At 40.9% G+C, this 18226-nt stretch overlaps 1 protein-coding gene across 1 annotated transcript; it reads right to left on the bottom strand.

Moving 5' to 3' along the window:
• Window positions 1-307: 307 nt before the first annotated feature.
• On the bottom strand, window positions 308-919 carry LOC139190797 (uncharacterized). The gene has a single exon (XM_070811275.1). It carries the CDS (start codon window positions 917-919, stop codon window positions 308-310), a length of 612 nt encoding a protein of 203 aa, XP_070667376.1.
• Between the last annotated feature and the right edge of the window lie 17307 nt (window positions 920-18226).

Consider the following 18226-nt stretch of genomic DNA (forward strand, 5'->3'; position numbering starts at 1 on the left):
TAAAAAGCAGATACTGCAAGGCACCCACAACACGACAAAACTCTGTGATATCAGTAAATGGTTTGCCATCAGACAAGCTGAAGTGCCAACCACTAATGGTGGGAGTCGAAATGGGCTTGCAGTCCAGCATGTTGGTGCGTTTCAGAAGATTAGTAATATACTTGGTCTGAGTGAGATGCAAACCTGTGGTAGTACGTTGAACTTCCATACCTAAGAAATAATGTAGTGGTCCAAGATCTTTCATGTAAAATAAAGTACCCAATTGATGTATTAAACAATTGATGTCATACGAAGGAACCCGGCCTTCTTATGGCATGTTGAGGCGGTTGAAGCAATCAATAGTCGAGTGACCATAACGTTTACAAATCTGACACTGAATACGTCCAGATGAGAAAAAGGCCAATGGTGTGGAGTTAGAGCCATTAGAACCTAGAGGAAGGCCAAGGATCCTAATGGAAGTGGAGAGTGGGTCGCGGGATGGAGGTGCAACAGAAAATGAGGGGCCAAAAGTAGAGTCACTGGTATAATTACGAGAAAGGCCACCACCACAAGGGTAGCCTCTACTGCGACCGCCACGGAAAGAGTCACCATGACCACGGGAAGCACCACCACCACCACTCACAGCAGCAAAAGCAGAGGTGCCGACATCAAAGGGAAGAAAGAAAGCATTGTGACATTGGTCTGCACTCAAGAGTAAGGCTTCCAAAGCATTGTAGGTAATGGAAGTATCATGGGCCTGTGCAAAAGTAACGGTGGTCTCATACTGAGGACCTACCTTGCTTATAATAATGGCAACTAAATCTGATTCAGAAACAAGGGCTCTAAAGAGGGTGAGATTGTCAGCAAGTACATTAACTTTGTCAAGATAGTCAGCAATAGAAAGATCACCACGGGAGGTATTCATCAATTCAGTCCGCATATGAATAATACGGTTCTATGAGGTAGAGGCATATCGTTCTTGAAGTGACGTCCAAGCAGAGGCCGAATCAATCTTATTGACAATAGTAGCAAGAACCCTAGGAGTAAGAGATCTAGTAATCCAGGAAAGAATCATCTGATCAGTTTGTATCCATTCACCATACAACGGATTGACTTTGTCTATAAAGTTGCCGGTGTCATCAAGAAGGAAGGCAGACGGGCATTTATTTTCACTGGTAACAAAGGATGGCAGGTTGCGGCTACACATCAAGGGAAGAAACTGAGCACGCTAGAAAGGATAGTTGTTGCGGTTGAGTTTGATGGTAAGAAAGTTTGTAATTGAGGGAGTAGCAACAGCAAATGAGGAAAAAGAAGCCATGACTATGAAGAACTGAAGAAAAAAAAAAATTTAAACTATGAACCTTTGTCGTGAGACGTTGGCTCTTGATACCATGAACGATATGATTTCTGAATCTCAACTCTATAATAGAGTGAGCCAATTATCATTGATATATGTAGGGTTACAAATCAATCATGTAGTAGGAAATAGAAAACATAAAATACAATAAGTATAGAACTAGAAATCCTTATTGGACTAGGACTGCGCTACTGCTCGTGTGTCTTTGTTGGAGATGGAGTGAAGAACCGTATCCTTGCTGGAATGGGAATATGTCGCAGCAACCAGAGAGGACTCTGGTTTATCATATGCTACATTCTGAAGAGAAAGAAATTGCAAGAGCTGATACCTTTCTATTTCTATCTGTTAGCAGTGAAATAAATCACGAGACACGAGATCACTTCCATTGAGGCCGCTTGGTTGTTTCTGTAGATCATTTCCTAAAACTTGAAAAACCAGAATTATATGCAGCATCGTGCCAGACCATTTCCATTTGAAGGAAGCAAATGAGAATATATCAGAAGAAACAACGCTATAAGTTGGACACTTCAATAAAGGAACACAAAGTAATGAAGAGCAAAGCAACATACATCTCCAGTGATCACCGTGTCGCCTTCTTTCACACCAAGTTTTATAAGAGACTTGTTCATGCCACAAGCATCCAGAACATGTCAGAACCTTCTCTCAGAATCCACATACCTGTTTGAAAACATTCATGACAAATTTTCCATGAGGATTGGAACAGCTAAAACAAGATGCAAATTACACCAAACAGCAACACTGAGGCATCGTAATCAATTTGGAGAACATTGAATTATGCATGATCTGACTACAGATTATAGACGTAATTTGATGAGCACCATGTGACGGTGTGAGACAAAAGAAAACCAATTAATACCTAAAACAAGGGTGCTATTTAGAGCCATGTTACATGCACATGGTTATTTTTTTCTTATTTTTTTATGAAACACATAATTTTATAAAAAAAAATGTATTGAACAATGGACTAGCTGTGTCCTTTAAAACAATACAGCAATAAGAACAAACTGCTAACTATCATACAGAAATCTTTGCAAGCTATTATTCACTCCAGAACTTAAACAATAGCTCTCCAATATGAAAAAAAATAGAGGAAAAAGGAATTTCCTAAAACTCAAAAGAGACTTGAGCCCTCATTGATGTCCAAAACCAAACTTTATCCCGTAAAACCTTCACTTCACCTCCCCACCCCCCCTCCCCCTCCCCTATTTTCCCCTTACCCCCTTCTTTATATCTAAAGACATTATGTGCTCATAAGCTATTCAAATTTGGGAAAATCTGTAGTGCTAGAGCACCAAACGGAACAAATAAAATGAAAGAAATAACTCTCAATTTATTAACTGATTGAGATAACAAATGTATAAAGAGAATCTCACAAATTGGCTCACCCAAATTATTTCTATGTGAGCTCCTTTTATTTCAAAACGAATAGTTTCCCTTCTAATACGTAAAGCCATAAACCAGTTTGTGATGGAGAGAAAAAAAAAAGGATAACCAATACAAAGTAATTGACCAAGATGTATGTCGAGCCACATGTCAACAATCTCTACCTTGGCGAGATTCATAATCACATATTCAGGCACACAGTATATGAGCAATGTAAACAATGCTCAAACTTGGCAGGTCTGACCACTTTTGTTAACATATCAGCTGGGTTATCCATATTTGGAACTTTTTGAAAAATAATCTTTCTTTTGGACAAAATCTCACGAATAAAATGAAACCGAACATCGATCTGCTTTGTCCTCGAATGATAAACTTGGTATTTAGACAAGTGAATAGCACTTTGACTATCACAATGTAGCTCCACCTGCTTTTGATAAATTCCTAGATTTTTTATCAGTCCATGTATCCAAATGGCCTCCTTTACAGCTTCTGCAATAGCCATATATTCGGCCTCCGTTGTTGACAAAGCGACTGTGGACTGTAGTGTGGACTTCCAACTAATTGGCCATTTGGCCATAGTAAATAAGTAGCCAGTAGTTGATCTTCTTTTATCCAAATCTCCAGCATGGTCATAATCAACATATGTAACCACAAAATTCTCAAAACTACTATCACTTCGCTGAAAACATAAGCAGACATCTCTAGTCCCTTGTAGGAATCTTAAAATCCACTTAGTTGCTTGCCAATGTTCTTTTCCTGGATTATGCACATAGCGATTAACCAAATCAACGGCATGAGCAATATCTGGTCGAGAACATACCATAGTATACATCAAGCCACCAACCAAATTAGAATATGAAATATTCTTCTTCTGCAACTTCTCTTCATTGTTTTTTGGAGCTAACAAAGCACTCAACTTAAAGTGAAGAGCCATTGGAGTACTTACAGGTTTGGTGGCATCATTAATACCAAAACGTTGAAGCAATTTACACAAATATTGCTTTTGTTCTCGGTTACGGGTAATTTCCATACCGAGTATCTTTTTTGCTTCACCAAGATCTTTCATCTCAAACTTGTTCTTCATTTGTGCTTTCAACTTTTCAATCTCCTTAATATTCTTCAATGCAATTAACATATCATCAACATACAATAATAAATAAATAAAAGACCCATCTTGCAAGTTTTTGAAATAAACGCAATGATCATATTGACTTCTTAAATAGTGTTGACCTCTCATGAATTTGTCAAACTTCAAATACCATGGTCTTGGAGATTGCTTCAATCCATACAAAGACTTCTTCAATTTACAAATCCATTTCTCTTTTCCAGTTACCTAATACCCATCAGGTTGAGACATGTAAATTTCTTCATCAAGATCTCCATGTAAGAAAGTTGCCTTAACATCAAGTTGCACTAGTTCAAGATCAAATTGTGCAACAAAGGCTAACATAATACGTGTTGATGCACAAAATCAGTGAGGACTTTGGTACAACAGAAAGTGTTAAGTCTGTGACCTTTGTTAGATTGCTCCGGTCACTAGTGTGGATAAGTATGCAAATGGATAGAGACAAGGAAGCAAACACAAGATGTACGTGGTTCACCCAGATTGGCTACATCCACGAAGTAGAGGAGTTCTCATTAATTGTGAAGGGTTTACATAAGTACATAGGTTCAAGCTCTCCTTTACTGAGTACTAGTGAATGATTTAGTACAAATGACATTAGGAAATATTGTGGGAGAATGATCTTATTTTATAGAAGAGAGTTTCTCGCTTTGTTTTGACATTGACATGTGTTGTGATTGGCTTCTGATGTTGACACGTATCGCGCTATGATTAGCTTCTGATGTCGACACGTGTCGTGCTGTGATTGGCCTTCTGGTTAGAGGGAAAATTTTCTGGGTCCTTGACGGTATAACGTTGACCGGTGCTCAGTAGTTTCAGATTGGTCAAGTATGGTAGAAACAATGCTCCCCTAAGTTCCCGAGTGAGGGAAGCTCCTCGATTGGGGACTTGCAAGATTCAAGCCGCTGAGTAATCACGAAACTTTTAAGTACCAAAGTATGGTATCGTTTTCACTTGCTTTATCTATCTCATAGATAGATGTGGCATCTTCTCTGGAAGTACTTTTCCTCCATCCAGGGGTGGTATCTTTAACCAGTGGAGATGCACAAGGTAATGTATCAATTTGGCTTGAAGCTTACTTGTAGTTTCAGGCTTGGTCATGCGTGATACAAACCAGTAGGAGTCCCCCAAGTCGTCAAGCTAGAAGATTTGCCGAAAGAGGTGACAGACAAGGTAAGCAATCAGAGTTCGAAACAATCAATCCCAGATCAAAAGTTTGATTTCGAGTTTCGGTTGATTGTTCTCATTCTTCCTATCTTACAGGCAGCAAGAAGGATAAAGAGAAGAAAAATGAGAAGATATGATATGAGATACTTTTGCTTTTGAAGAAGTAACTTTTCACAGGCTTATTCTTGAACTGGGCTGGAGGGTTTTCTGGTTTCCTCTAAAGTATAAGGCCGACTCAAGAATTTGAGGGTCAAAACAAATCCATTAAATCTAGAGTACGTTCAACCCTGATGATATGGGATACTTTTGCTGTTGACAAAGTAGTGGATGTATCGGCACGTGTTCTGTTACACTTGTCTCCACATGCTTCCTTATATCCTTCTCACTTGCCCTATCTGTTCTTCGGGCATATGTGGTATCTTCTCTAGAAGCATAAGATGTTGAATATGAGTACTCGAGAGCAATGCCAGGTAAGTAATCAGGCAAGGGGTTCCAGGTAATCAGTTCCTGACTGGAAGCTTGATTCCAAGTGCTAAATGATTGCTCTCTTTGTCCTTGTCTTGCAGGTAAGAACAAGGCCAAAGGAAAAGACAGGGAAAAAACATGATATGAGATACTCTTGCTTTTAACCTGATGATATGAGATACTCTTGCTTTGGTGTGGCTTGTTTGCAGAGGTATTATCGGGGGAAAAGAAGCTGAGTATTTCAAGAGACTCTGCTGAGAGTGCCCTCTCGGATGTGAAGAAAAGTTGAGCATTTTTTTTATTTGCAGGTTTACCTGGCTGTGGAGGATGAAGGTCGACATATATAGGCATTGTCCCAACAGTGAGTAGTAACGTTGTTCCTTTACCCTTCTCGGTCATAGTAATGTAGTGGAAGCTGCAAGATTCACGTGTTTTAACTTGTTAGAGCATTTTGAAAAAGTGGTCTATGGTATTTGGAAAGCTAATGTTGCGTGTGAAGATTGCAGATAAGCTTTATCCAAGGAAATCTGGCTCTCGAAGTTTAGAGAGCGGTGCCTCTTCAATTTTCGAATAAGCAATCATGTCGATGACCTGGCTTTTGAGATTCGGATAACGGTGCCTCTTCGATTTTTTGAGAAAACAATCATGTTGGGAGTCTGGCTTTCGAGATTCGGAGAGCAGTGCCTCTTCAATTTTTTAGAAAGCAATCCTGTTGGAAGTCTGGCTCTCGAGATTTGGAGAGTGGTGCCTTTTCGATTTTTGAGAAAGCAATCATATTGTGAGTTTGGTTCTCGAGAGTCGGATAGCGGTGTCTCTTCGATTTTTAAGAAAGCAATCCTATTGTGAATCAGGTTGGGAGTGTTTTCTCGATGTGAATAAAGGTTGGGCATTTTTGCCAGTCTGCCTTGTCACGGAGCACAGAGGTTGACACATATAGGAACTTTCCGGTTATCAAGCAGTGGTGTTGTTCCTGTACCCTTGTGGGTAATGTTAGGGTAGCTAGACCTTCAAAATTTATGTTTTTAAACTTTGTCAGAGATCTTTGGCAAAGTTATCTGTGGTACCGAGGAGCTGATGTTGCGTGTGGGGATTGTCGACATATTTTACTCAGGAAAATCTGCTTCTCGAAATCCGAAGAGTGGTGTATCTTCAATTTTTGAACCAATGGCCATGTTGCCATTTCTTTTATAAGGGCACCAATTGTGTGCAAGAAGTACGTTCAGAGAGTTATTGCTTGTATGAATTTTCTCCTTATTTTTGTACTTCAGAGATTTATTGCACCTCATTTCTCCTTCATCATTTCTGAGAATGTCTGGCCCATCCGACCGTCGTTTTGACTTGAACTTTGGTAAAGAGGCATCCATGCCTTCTTAAGACAACATATGTCGCCCATCCTTCTTATCCCTTACTGGTCCTCTTACCGTTGAGGACTCTGTGATGAAGTATAATATGACCGCTGCGGTGGTGGCCAGGAACCTTCTCACTCCTAAAGATAACAGACTACTTTCCAAACGGTCTGATGAGTTGGCTACTAAGGATTCTCTGGCTTTCAGTGTTCAGTGTGTAGGTTCAGTGTCTAATATCGCCCAACGCCTATTTGCTCGAACTTTCCAAGTTGAATCATTGGTGGTTGAAGTGATAAGTCTCAAACATGAAATCAAAGGGCTCAAGCATGAGAATAAACAGTTGCACAGGCTCGCATATGACTATGCTACAAACATGAAGAGGAAGCTCGACCAGCTGCAGGAATCTGATGGTTAGATTTTACTTGATCATCAGAGGTTTGTGGTTTTGTTCTAAAGGCATTTATTGCCTTTGTCTTCTAGGGCTGTACAGTGTAATGAAGCTCCAAATGATCAACCTTCGGTGCCTCCTTCTTCTAGGCTTCTGCCCAGTGCTGAGGCTCTGAATAATCACCCTCCGGTGCCTCCTCTTTTTGGGGCTCTGCCGACTGCTGAGACTTCTCCTGAGCAACCTTTGTGAAGGCTCCCTCTTGTTTGTTTATTTTGATTAATGTATATGTACATATTTGTGACTTATCGAAGATATTAATAAACAAGCTTTGCTTCATTTCAACGTATTGTGTTAAATAAATACACCAAGGTCTTCTTCACTAAGTCCTTTGAATTTTTTCTTTTGTTGAAGCTTGTATGTTGAAGCTTTGAGAATGAAGCTTGTATGTTGAGGTAGTGCTCCCTTAATTTCTGAGTGAGGAAAACGTCTCGGTTGGAGACTTGAAAAATCCAAGTCACTAAGTGGTCGTGAGACTTCCAAGTATTAAGGTGCAGTAGCATATGGTAGAAGTCCCCCAAGTTTCCGATCAAGGGAGTTGACAAATGAGGCATTTCCTTTCTAAGTGGTAGCCCACAACTCCTCCTTCATATATATTTGTTATGAAAGTTGTTAGGCCCAAAGAAGATGAGGCCTAGGCAATTTTTTTTTTTGAATTTTGATTTTTTTTTTTTTGAATTTTTGAATTTCCGAATTTCTGAATTTTCAAATTTTCGAAATATATATATTTTAAGCTTTATAGGTGAAGCTTTGAGGTTGAACCTTTGTTGGGTACCATGAATTGATTTTGCTTCACACTAGCATTTGTAGGTGAAGCTTTGTAGGTGAACCTTTTGTAGGTGAAGCTTTTGTGGGTGAAGTTTTTGTAGTGGGTGAAGCTTTTGTGGGTGAAGCTTTTGTTGGTGAAGCTTTTGTTGGTGAAGCTTTTATGGGTGAAACTTTTGTGGTTGGTGGAGCTTTTGTGAGTGAAGCTTTTATGGGTGAAGCTTTTGTGGGTGAAGCTTTTGTAGTGGGTGAAGCTTTTGTGGGTGAAGCTTTTGTTGATGAAGCTTTTATGGGTGAAGCTTTTGTTGGTGAAGCTTTTATGGGTGAAGCTTTTGTTGGTGAAGCTATTGTGGGTGAAGCTTTTATGGATGAAGCTTTTGTGTTGAAGCTTTGTAGGTGAAGCTTTGGAGTTGAAGCTTTGTAGGTGAAGCTTTTGTGTTGAAGCTTTTGTAGGTGAAGCTTTAGAGTTGAAGCTTTTGTTGGGTACCATGAATTGATTTTGCTTCACACTATCTTGATCAAGATAGTGTGAAGCTTTTGAGAATTTGTAGTTGTCCTCCATTGATGAAGTTTTTGTTGAATTTCCCTTTTTTTTTTTTTTTTTGGAAAACTAGAAATTTGTTGAATTTCCTAATTTCCTTTTTTTTATTTTTTTTTGGGAAACTAGAAATTTGAAAATGTGGGAGAGACAACATATAAAAATTTTGCTTCTACACTGTTGAGCAAGAGATTGTTATGCAAGCTACACCTTGTAGTAGTCGAAGGTTTGGATGAACTATTTAAATTGAATTTGCTTCGAACAGTCTTGATCAAGAGTGTGTGAAGCTTTCAACGAGTTATAGTTGCCCTTCATTAATGAAGCTTTTGTTGGCACCATAAATTGGTCACACTGTCTTGATCAATAGTGTGTGAAGCTTTTGAGAATTATGGTTGAACTCCTTTAATAAAGCTCTTGTTGGCACCATAAATTGGTTTTGCTTCACACTGTCTTGATCAAGAGTGTGTGAAGCTTTTGAGAATTGTGGTTGCCCTCCATTGATGATGCTCTTGTTAGCACCATAAATTGGTTATGCTTCACACTGTCTTGATCAAGAGTGTGTGAATCTTTTAAGAATTGTGGTTGAATTCCTTTGATGAAGCTCTTGTTGGCATCATAAATTGGTTTTGCTTCACAATGTCTTGATCAAGAGTGTGTGAAGCTTTTGAGAATTGTGGTTGAACTCCTTTAATGAAGCTCTTGTTGGCATCATAAATTGGTTTTGCTTCACAATGTCTTGATCAAGAGTGTGTGAAGCTTTTGAGAATTATGGTTGAACTCCTTTAATGAAGCTCTTGTTGGCACCATAAATTGGTTTTACTTCACACTGTCTTGATCAAGAGTGTGTGACGTTTTTGAGAATTGTGGTTGCCCTCCATTGATGAAGCTTTTGTTGGCACCATAAATTGGTTTTGCTTCACATTATCTTGATCAAGAGTGTGTGAAGCTTTTGATAATTATGGTTGAACTCCTTTGATGAAGCTCTTGTTAGCACCATAAATTGGTTTTACTTCACACTGTCTTGATCAAGAGTGTGTGAAGCTTTTGAGAATTGTGGTTGCCCTCCATTGATGAAGCTCTTGTTGGCACCATAAATTGGTTTTGCTTCACACTGTCTTGATCAAAAGTGTGTGAAGCTTTCTACGAGTTGTAGTGTTTGCATTGTTACAGAGGAGAAATGTCTGAAGCATATGCAAGAGGGTTGAATAGCTTGATCTTCGTATCCCATGCACTGAAGTTGTTGTTGGCTTGCAATAAGACTTTGTAGGTGACTATAACTCTTGTTAGGCATAAGTGCTTCCCTAGTTGAGTTGTCAAGCTTGAGGGTTTTTTATTATTTGTGAATGCTAAGAGTTCGCATGTACAAGTTATACCACTCATCTTCTGGTAGGTGGAATGAATGGTGAGTTGCTTTCATCACTTGGTTGGTGGTACGAAGGTGAATTCCTTCATCACCTTTCATCACATTTCATCACCTGGTTGGTGGCACAAAGATGAGTTCCTTCTTCACCTAGTTGGTGGCATGAATGGCAAGTTGCCAAATGATATTAGAGTGCGGGTTGTACATTTCATCACCTGGTTAGTGGCATGAAGATGAGTTCCTTCTTCACCTGGTTGGTGGCATGAGTGGCAAGCTGCCAAATGATATTAGAGTACGGGTTGTACATTTCATCACCTAGTTGGTGGCATTAAGAAGAGTACGGGTTGTACATTTCATCACTTGGTTGGTGGCATGAAGATGAGTTCCTTCTTCACATTTCATCACCTGGTTGGTGAGAATAAGGGCAAGGTGTCAAGGCACATTGTAGCAAGTGTCGAATGACATAAAGTATGTTGAACCCTTTCGAAGCACAGTTGGCTTATGTATGAATGTGTTGGAATGTATGATTGAATGAATATATTGTGAAGCTGTTCGTTTATTTGTATAGTCTTGTTAACATATACTTAAACTTTGTTTCATGTTGGAAACATTCATGTTGAAGCTTTGAACCCAAGTGTTTCAATTCTAGGAATGAAAAAGGATTTGGACCGAGTTGTCTAAATCACCTCTTTATTGAATTCATGCCAAATAGTCTTCGTTACATAGGATGCCGAACGACACAAGCTTAACGCTTGTACAAAGTAAGTTTATTTGTAATAGTACTTCAAGTGATCAGCGTTTCATGGATGGCCAAGGGTCTTGCCATCGGAGCTTCTAAGCTTGTAAGAGCCAAGACGACTGATGCCAATAACTTCAAACGGTTCATCCCAGTTTAGATTAAGTGTTCCTTCACTCGAGACTCTGTCGCAGAGTAATTTTTCTTCAATACCTAGTCCCTCACTTCGAAAGAACGAGGTTTGACCCTTGAGTCATAATAGTTGGAGATGCGCTGCTTGTAGGTGACATTCCTCAAGTGAGCCTTATGTGTTCCTCAACTAAATCTAAGTTGAGGGTAAGTTGTTTGTCATTTTTCTTTTGCACGTAGTTCTGGACTCGGAATGTTGCTTGCTCAAGCTCAACTAGGACAACTGCCTCTGTACTAAAGGTAAGTGAGAATGGGGTTTCTCCTGTTGATGTTCGATACGAAGTGTGGTATGACCAAAGAACTTGGGGTACAAATTCTGGCCAACAACCTTTAGCATTGTCCAAGCTGGTTTTCAAAGTTCGCTTGATTATTTTGTTGATGGCTTCGACTTGTCCATTAGACTGGGGATGAGCCGGGGAGGCAAAACATAAGTTGATGTTGAACTTAGAGCAGAACATCCTGAACTTATTGTTGTCGAACTGTCGCCCATTATCAGTGACTATGGCATTGGGAATGCCGAATCTACAAAGGATGTTCATCCATACGAAGTCTTCTATTTTTGCCTTAGTAATGGTTACCAAGGGTTCTACTTCAGCCCACTTTGTGAAGTAGTCAACTACAACGATTACATAGCGGACCTTACCCTTCCCTGCAGGCATTGGACTGATCAAATCAAGTCCCCATTGGGCGAAGGGCCAAGGGCTGATCATAGGAGTGAGCGGCTCAAGAGGGGAGTGAGGAATAGTTGCGTAGCATTGACACTTATCACATGAGCGAGATATTCTGATGGCATCTTGGTGGAGTGTTGGCCAGTAATATCCTTGGCGAAAAGCCTTGTGTGCTGAGGATCGAGATCCAGCATGATCTCCGCAGACTCCTTCATGTATTTCCCAAATGACAATTTTTGCCTCTGCAGGCGTAAAGCATCTTAGGTATGGTAGGTTAAAGCACCGCTTGTAGAGTTGGTTATTAATGATCAAGTAACGGGTAACCTTGTATCGAATCTGCTTAGCTTGGACTTTGTCATTTGGAAGGGTGCCATGAGCAAGGAATCTATAAATCGGGGTAATCCAACTATCCCCCTATTATAAGTTGCACACTTCCGCAGTCATGGTGCTTGGTCTGCCAACAATTCGACCTAAATTTTTCTCCCAATCTTGTCTTTCACTGCTGAGGCGAGGCGAGCCAAAGCATTTGCATGACTGTTTGTCACTGGAGGAATTTGGGTGATCTGGTAGTGGAAGCGCTTGAGCAACAATTGTGTTTGTGCTAGATATGCTGCCATGGAGCTATCTTTAGTGTCAAAGTTGTTGGTGACCTGGTTAACCACCAAATGGAAGTCACTGAATATATCAATTCGTTTAACCCCAAAGTGTTTGGCCAAATGGAAGCCTGCTATGAGGGCTTCATATTCGACCTCATTGTTCGATGCCTTGAATTTGAAACAAAGAGCATACTCCATCGCCACTTTGTAAGGGGTCATAAGGACTAGTCCTGCTCCACAACCCTGTTGGCTGGACGAGCCATCAACATATAGACTCCATGCTAGGGCTGTTGGTTCTATTTTTTGAGCTTCCGAGGGTAATGAAACCATTTCTTTAGGCGTATAAACAATGTCAACAGGATATGTGAAGTCGGCGATAAAGTCTGCCACTACTTGGCCCTTCTTAGCTGGCTTTGGTTGTTAGGAGATGTCAAACTCACCCAATGTTATTGCCCATTTTATCATTCACCCCGAAGTGTCAGGACTTTGGAGTATCTGTCGAAGAGGATGATTTGTAAGCACGATGATGGAGTGTGCTTGGAAGTAAGGGCGAAGTTTTCGAGCAGACATAACCAATGCTAGAGCCAATTTCTCAATGTTGGAATATCGTGTCTTTGCATTTTGTAAGGCCTTGCTAGCGTAGTAGACTGGCCGTTCGACATTACCATCATTTTGAATGAGAATGGAACTTACTGCTGAAGCCAATACTGACAGATAGATAATGAGAGTGTCACCAACCTTAGGTTTGGAGAGCATAGGGGCTTTACTCATGTTGTCTTTGAGGTTCTTGAATGCCTCGGCACATTCATCAGTCTATGTAATGTACTTCTTACTTCCCTTAAGTGCTTTGAAGAAATGAGCACATCTGTCTGTGGCCTTAGAGATGAACCTAGTTAAGGCTGCCACCTTGCCAGTAAAGCTCTGGATGTCTTTTGAAGTTACCAGTTCCTTCATGTCAAGGATTGCTTTGATCTTCTCAGGATTAGCCTCAATACCTTGTTGGCTTATCATGAAGCCTAAGAATTTGCCAAAGCCTACGCCGAAGGCACATTTATTAAGGTTCAACCTCATTCGATACCTCTTTAGAATGGTGAAAGTTTCAGATAGGTTAACGATGTGTTGGTCAGCATGTTTGCTCTTGACTAGCATATCATCAACGTAAACTTCCATGCTTTTCCCAATCTGTTCGGCAAACATTGAATTGACTAGTCTCTGATAAGTCGCTCCTGTATTCTTTAGGCTGAAGGGCATGACTTTATAACAATATAGTCCCCTGTCAGTAGTGAAGGCTGTGTGTTCTTTGTCCGGAAGGTTCATGAGGATTTGGTTGTATCCTGAGTAAGCATCCATGAAGCTCAGGAGTTCACACCCCTGCCATAGAGTCTATAAGTCTGTCAATGAGAGGAAGAGGAAAGCTAACCTTCGGGCATCCTTTGTTTAGGTCGGTGTAGTCGACACACATTCTCCACAAGACCTTTTAGAGCAAGAGACTTTCTTTGGTCGGATTTTTCTTAACAAGGACCACACTTACTACCCATGTTAGGTAATTGACTTCGCGGACGAAGCCTATGCCTTTGAGTTTTTCAACTTCTGCCTTCATTGCTTCGTATTGTTCAACATCATAAGATCTTCGCTTCTATCTCACCGGCTTGGTCTTAGGGTCAATACTCAAGCAATGACATATGATATCGGGAAAGATGCCTGGCATGTCCTCATATGACTAGGTGAAGACCTCAGTGTTCTCTTGCAAAAAAGAGATCAATGTCAACCGAATGAGTGGTGACAAGGTGGTGCCAATCTTCACCATGCGATTTGGATAATCTTTTGATATAGAAACCTTCTCTAGCTCTTCAGCAGGTTGTGTTTGCTGGGTGAAAGAGTCGTCTCGAAGATCATCGGGTTGACTGTTGCCACAATGAAGATCCAAGTTGGCTTCGTCCGGGTTGGTCTTTATGACTTAGTCATGTATAGAAAAGGTTTCCTTGGGCACAGGCAGGTGTTTTTGCTTGACCGAAGTGTTGTAACATGACCGTTCACTAAGTTGATTTCCTCTGATGTAACCATTGCCATAAAAGGTTGGAAATTTCATCAACAACATATGTGTGGATATCATGGCCTCGAGATCATTGATGCATGTGCGTCCAAAGATGACATTGTATGCCGTTGGGTAATCAACTACCAGGAAGTTAGTGGTAATGGTAGCTATGTAAGGGCTTGTACCAATGATGAAAGGTAAGTGTATGCTCCCTATAGGTTGCACGATATCACCGGAGAAGCTTATCAGAGGAGAAATCGAGCGATCGAGCAAGTGTTTAGCTACATTAAGTGCCATGAAAGCTTCAACAAACATGATATTGACGGAAGCCCCCGTGTCTACCAGGATTCGTCTTACTTCAAAGTTGGCTATATGAGCCTCCACGATCATTGGGTCATTGTGAGGGTAGTTGATACCTCTTTCTTGCTTAGGGTAGAAACATATTGGATCCCAGTTAGGCTTTTGATACTTGCCTCCCCTGATGTCTTCCACGTGAAGATTCAGATATGGGTGTGCTACCGTTTATGGAATATATCACATTCACTTAGCATTGGTTACGGTTATCCCTTGAAGGGTGAAGGAGGAATCGATCAATTTTTCCTTCACGCACCAAAGCTTCAATATGATCACGAAGAGTGATACATTTCTCACTGTCATGGCCGTTATGTTCGTGGTAGCAGCAAAACATGCCCGTCTTCTTCGTAGGCTTGTAACCCAACTGCATTGGCATTGGCTTCGGTATCAGGTGTGCTATGTTAGGGTAAATAGCCACGTATGTGGCTTTCAAAGGTGTGTATGTCTCATACCTCAGGGTAGGGCCTGTCCTGACACGTGTTTGGCTCACTGTGTTAACTGCCTGAGGGCGAGCATTATCGTGGCGATACCCTTGGTTATCGCGATAATGTCCCTTACTCCTTTTACTATAATGAGACTAGTGAGGATGGAAATCTTTCCTTTTGCCCTGAGATTGATATGTTTGTTGACTTAGCGAAGTATTAAGTAAGGTAGGGGGAGGCACCGATGCCGTTTGGACGGCTGAGGTCTTCTTATTTGGTTGGATCTGGCTTCCACTCCCTACTTGCTAATAAGGGGTGGCTGTGAAGGGTTTCCCTTGATATGTCATTGCCTCAGCGAAGGCATGGTTGTAAGCCTATGCCATCACCTCAGAGTAAGTCTTCCAAGTGTTGGCATTGATCATGTACTTGAAGAAACAATCACATAGGCTTGCCGTGAAAGCTTTGAGGGCAGTCTTGTCGTCTGCCTCGGCACAACGAGAATACTCATGGCTGAAGCGGCCAGCATACATACGTAATGACTTGTCTGACTTCTAGCGAATAGTGTACAAGTCATCCGTAGAGTGCAAGCGATCGGTCTGGAAAATGTGTTGAGAAATAAATAGTTTCCTTAATTCCTCAAATGAGTGTACGGTCTCAGGTGGAAGACGGCAATATCGGTTTAGAGCTCCGCCAGAAAGGGTGGAGGGGAAGAGAAGACATCGCTCTTCGTCGATGTGCATCCGGTATGCCATGGTGGACTCAAAGAGGTTAAGGTGTTCAATCGGGTCCTCCCTTCCAGTATAGAGTTGCAAGTCAAGCTTCTGCTTTGTTTTTGCTTGGAGGGGGTGTCGAGGATCATCCTTGTAAGAGGACCAGGCCTAGGTTGGTTACAATCAGGTATCTCAGCTTATCGTTTGGCCTTCAACTTGTTTACTTCTTTAAGGAGTTGTAGGACAAGAGGGTCCCGAGTGGAGTCATGTACCACTGGAGCTTTCTTTCGTAAATCCCCATCTCCTCTTGGAAGTAGAAATGTTTGATCAAGAGCATGTGATTTTTCCCTGGACTCGCCGTATTGACTTCCACGGTATGTCTGTCATAACATCTCTGAGTCCCTTATACTTTCGTGTTCCTCTAGGACTTGTTTCCCTTTCCCCTAATTGGTTGTCCCCCTGGGACATGGGAGGGGACCAAATCTTTCAGAGACCCTTGGGTCATTGATCTTCGAGCTTACATGGATAAGATTGTCTCAACGTTGCTTTATGAAGTCTCGACAGTCACGAAAGACAGCTTTCGATCCTTCCACTCCTTCTATAAGGAAGTGTCTTCCTCCACTCCTCCTGCTTTGGATCGAAGCAGCTGGGTTGAGAGAAGTCTCATGTTGGTCGCCATTTTGATGAGTAACTCACTCCTCAACAGGAATACCCATGTCGAGGGCAAATGACCCTTCGTGTTAGGAGGCACCCAGTTGATGGTTGACTTCCATAGGGGTGATGAGCTCGTGTGTTTTAGTATATCTAGCCTTGTGGAGCATCTCGAAGACCTTCTCATACTGCTTTTAGAGGATCTCATTCTTCATCGCTATCTTATTATTCTGAGCCTCCAGCTCATCGACTTTAGCCTGAAAGGTAAACTTTTTTTGTTCTTTTTTTTGTTGCTTCGCACCAGGTGCAAAAAGGGTGTCATTCTGTGTGTTGTGGCTTCCTTCGCTCCCCATGTTGGAAAGGGATGCCAGGTCAAAAAAGAGTGTACGAATGGTGAAAACCAACTTAACAAAGCTGAAAAGAGTGGGAATAAGTGTCGTTCCCACATACGGCGCCAAATGTTGATGCACAAAATCAGTGAGGACTTTGGTACAACAGAAAATGTTAAGTTTGTGACCTTCGCTAGATTGCTTCGGTCACTAGTGTGGATAAGTATGCAAATGGATAGAGACAGGGAAACAAACACAAGATGTACGTGGTTCACCCAGATTGACTACGTCCACGGAGTAGATGAGTTCTCATTAATTGTGAAGGGTTTACACAAGTATATAGGTTCAAGTTCTCCTTTAGTGAGTACTAGTGAATGATTTAGTACAAATGACATTAGGAAATATTGTGGGAGAATGATCTTTTTTTATAGAAAAGAGTTTCTAGCTTTGTTTTGACATTGACACGTGTCATGTTATGATTGGCTTCTGATGTTGACACGTGTCGCGCTATGATTGGCTTCTGATGTCAACACGTGTCGTGCTGTGATTGGCCTCCTGGTTGGAGGGAAACTCTTCTGGGTCCTTGACGGTATAACGTTGACCGGTGCTCAGTAGTTTCGGGATTGGTCAAGTATGGTACAAATAATACGAATATATGAATGCTTCACAACAGGAGAAAATACTTCATTATAATCAATACCTTCCTTTTGTGCATATCCTTTTGCTACCACTCGTGCTTTGAATCTCACATTGTCTTCTCATGGATGACCTTCTTTTTTAATATACACTCACTTGCAGCCAATAGCTCTCTTGCTGGGAGGCAATTGAATTAACTCCCAAGTGTTGTTCTTCACAAGAGAATTCATCTCTTCATCCATAGCCTTACCCCACTCTGTATTTTTAGAACTGTTCATGGCTACCTTATAACTTTTGGGATTTCTGCATTAATAATAGGAAGAGCATTAGCAACATAATCATTATATCTTGTTGGTCTCTTTGTGTTTCTCTTGCCTTTACTTGCAGCAATGCACTCTATAACTAGAGGTTGTTAGGTACGAGCCTCTTCTTCATCCTAGGAAGAGACATCTTCATCTTTTTTACCTTCATTTACTTCTGGTTCAATCAAAACAAGTAGTGGACCTCTTGAAAACTTCTTGTATGAACTTGAGTTGTATCAACGCTTGTCTTTGAGTTGCTTTGTAACATAAAAGTTTTGTCCAAAGTCACATCTCTGCTTATTACAAGTTTCTTCAAATCTGGACACCACAAATGGTAACCTTTGACACCGCTGTTAAAGCCCACAAAAATAGCCTTCTTGGCTGTCAAATCAAGCTTACTTTGAGTCACATGGAAATAAATAGGACAACCAAAAATATAAAGAAAATCATAATCAGAAGCTCGTTTTCTATCCACTTCTCAATAGGTGTTTTACCCTCAATTGCAGATGAAGGTAAACGATTGATAATGTGGCAAGCATATGTAATTGCCTATGCCCAAAATGCCTTACTTAAACTAGATTGAGCCAACATACATCTAACCTTTTCGAGTAACGTTCTGTTTAACCTTTCAGCAACTCCATTTTGTTGG

Source organism: Malus domestica, chromosome 13, assembly GCF_042453785.1.
Source record: "Malus domestica chromosome 13, GDT2T_hap1".
NCBI lineage: Eukaryota > Viridiplantae > Streptophyta > Magnoliopsida > Rosales > Rosaceae > Malus > Malus domestica.

Coding starts and splice junctions, on each gene's coding strand:
- LOC139190797 (XM_070811275.1), bottom strand. CDS start 919: ATGCGGACTGAATTGATGAATACCTCCCGTGGTGATCTTTCTATTGCT.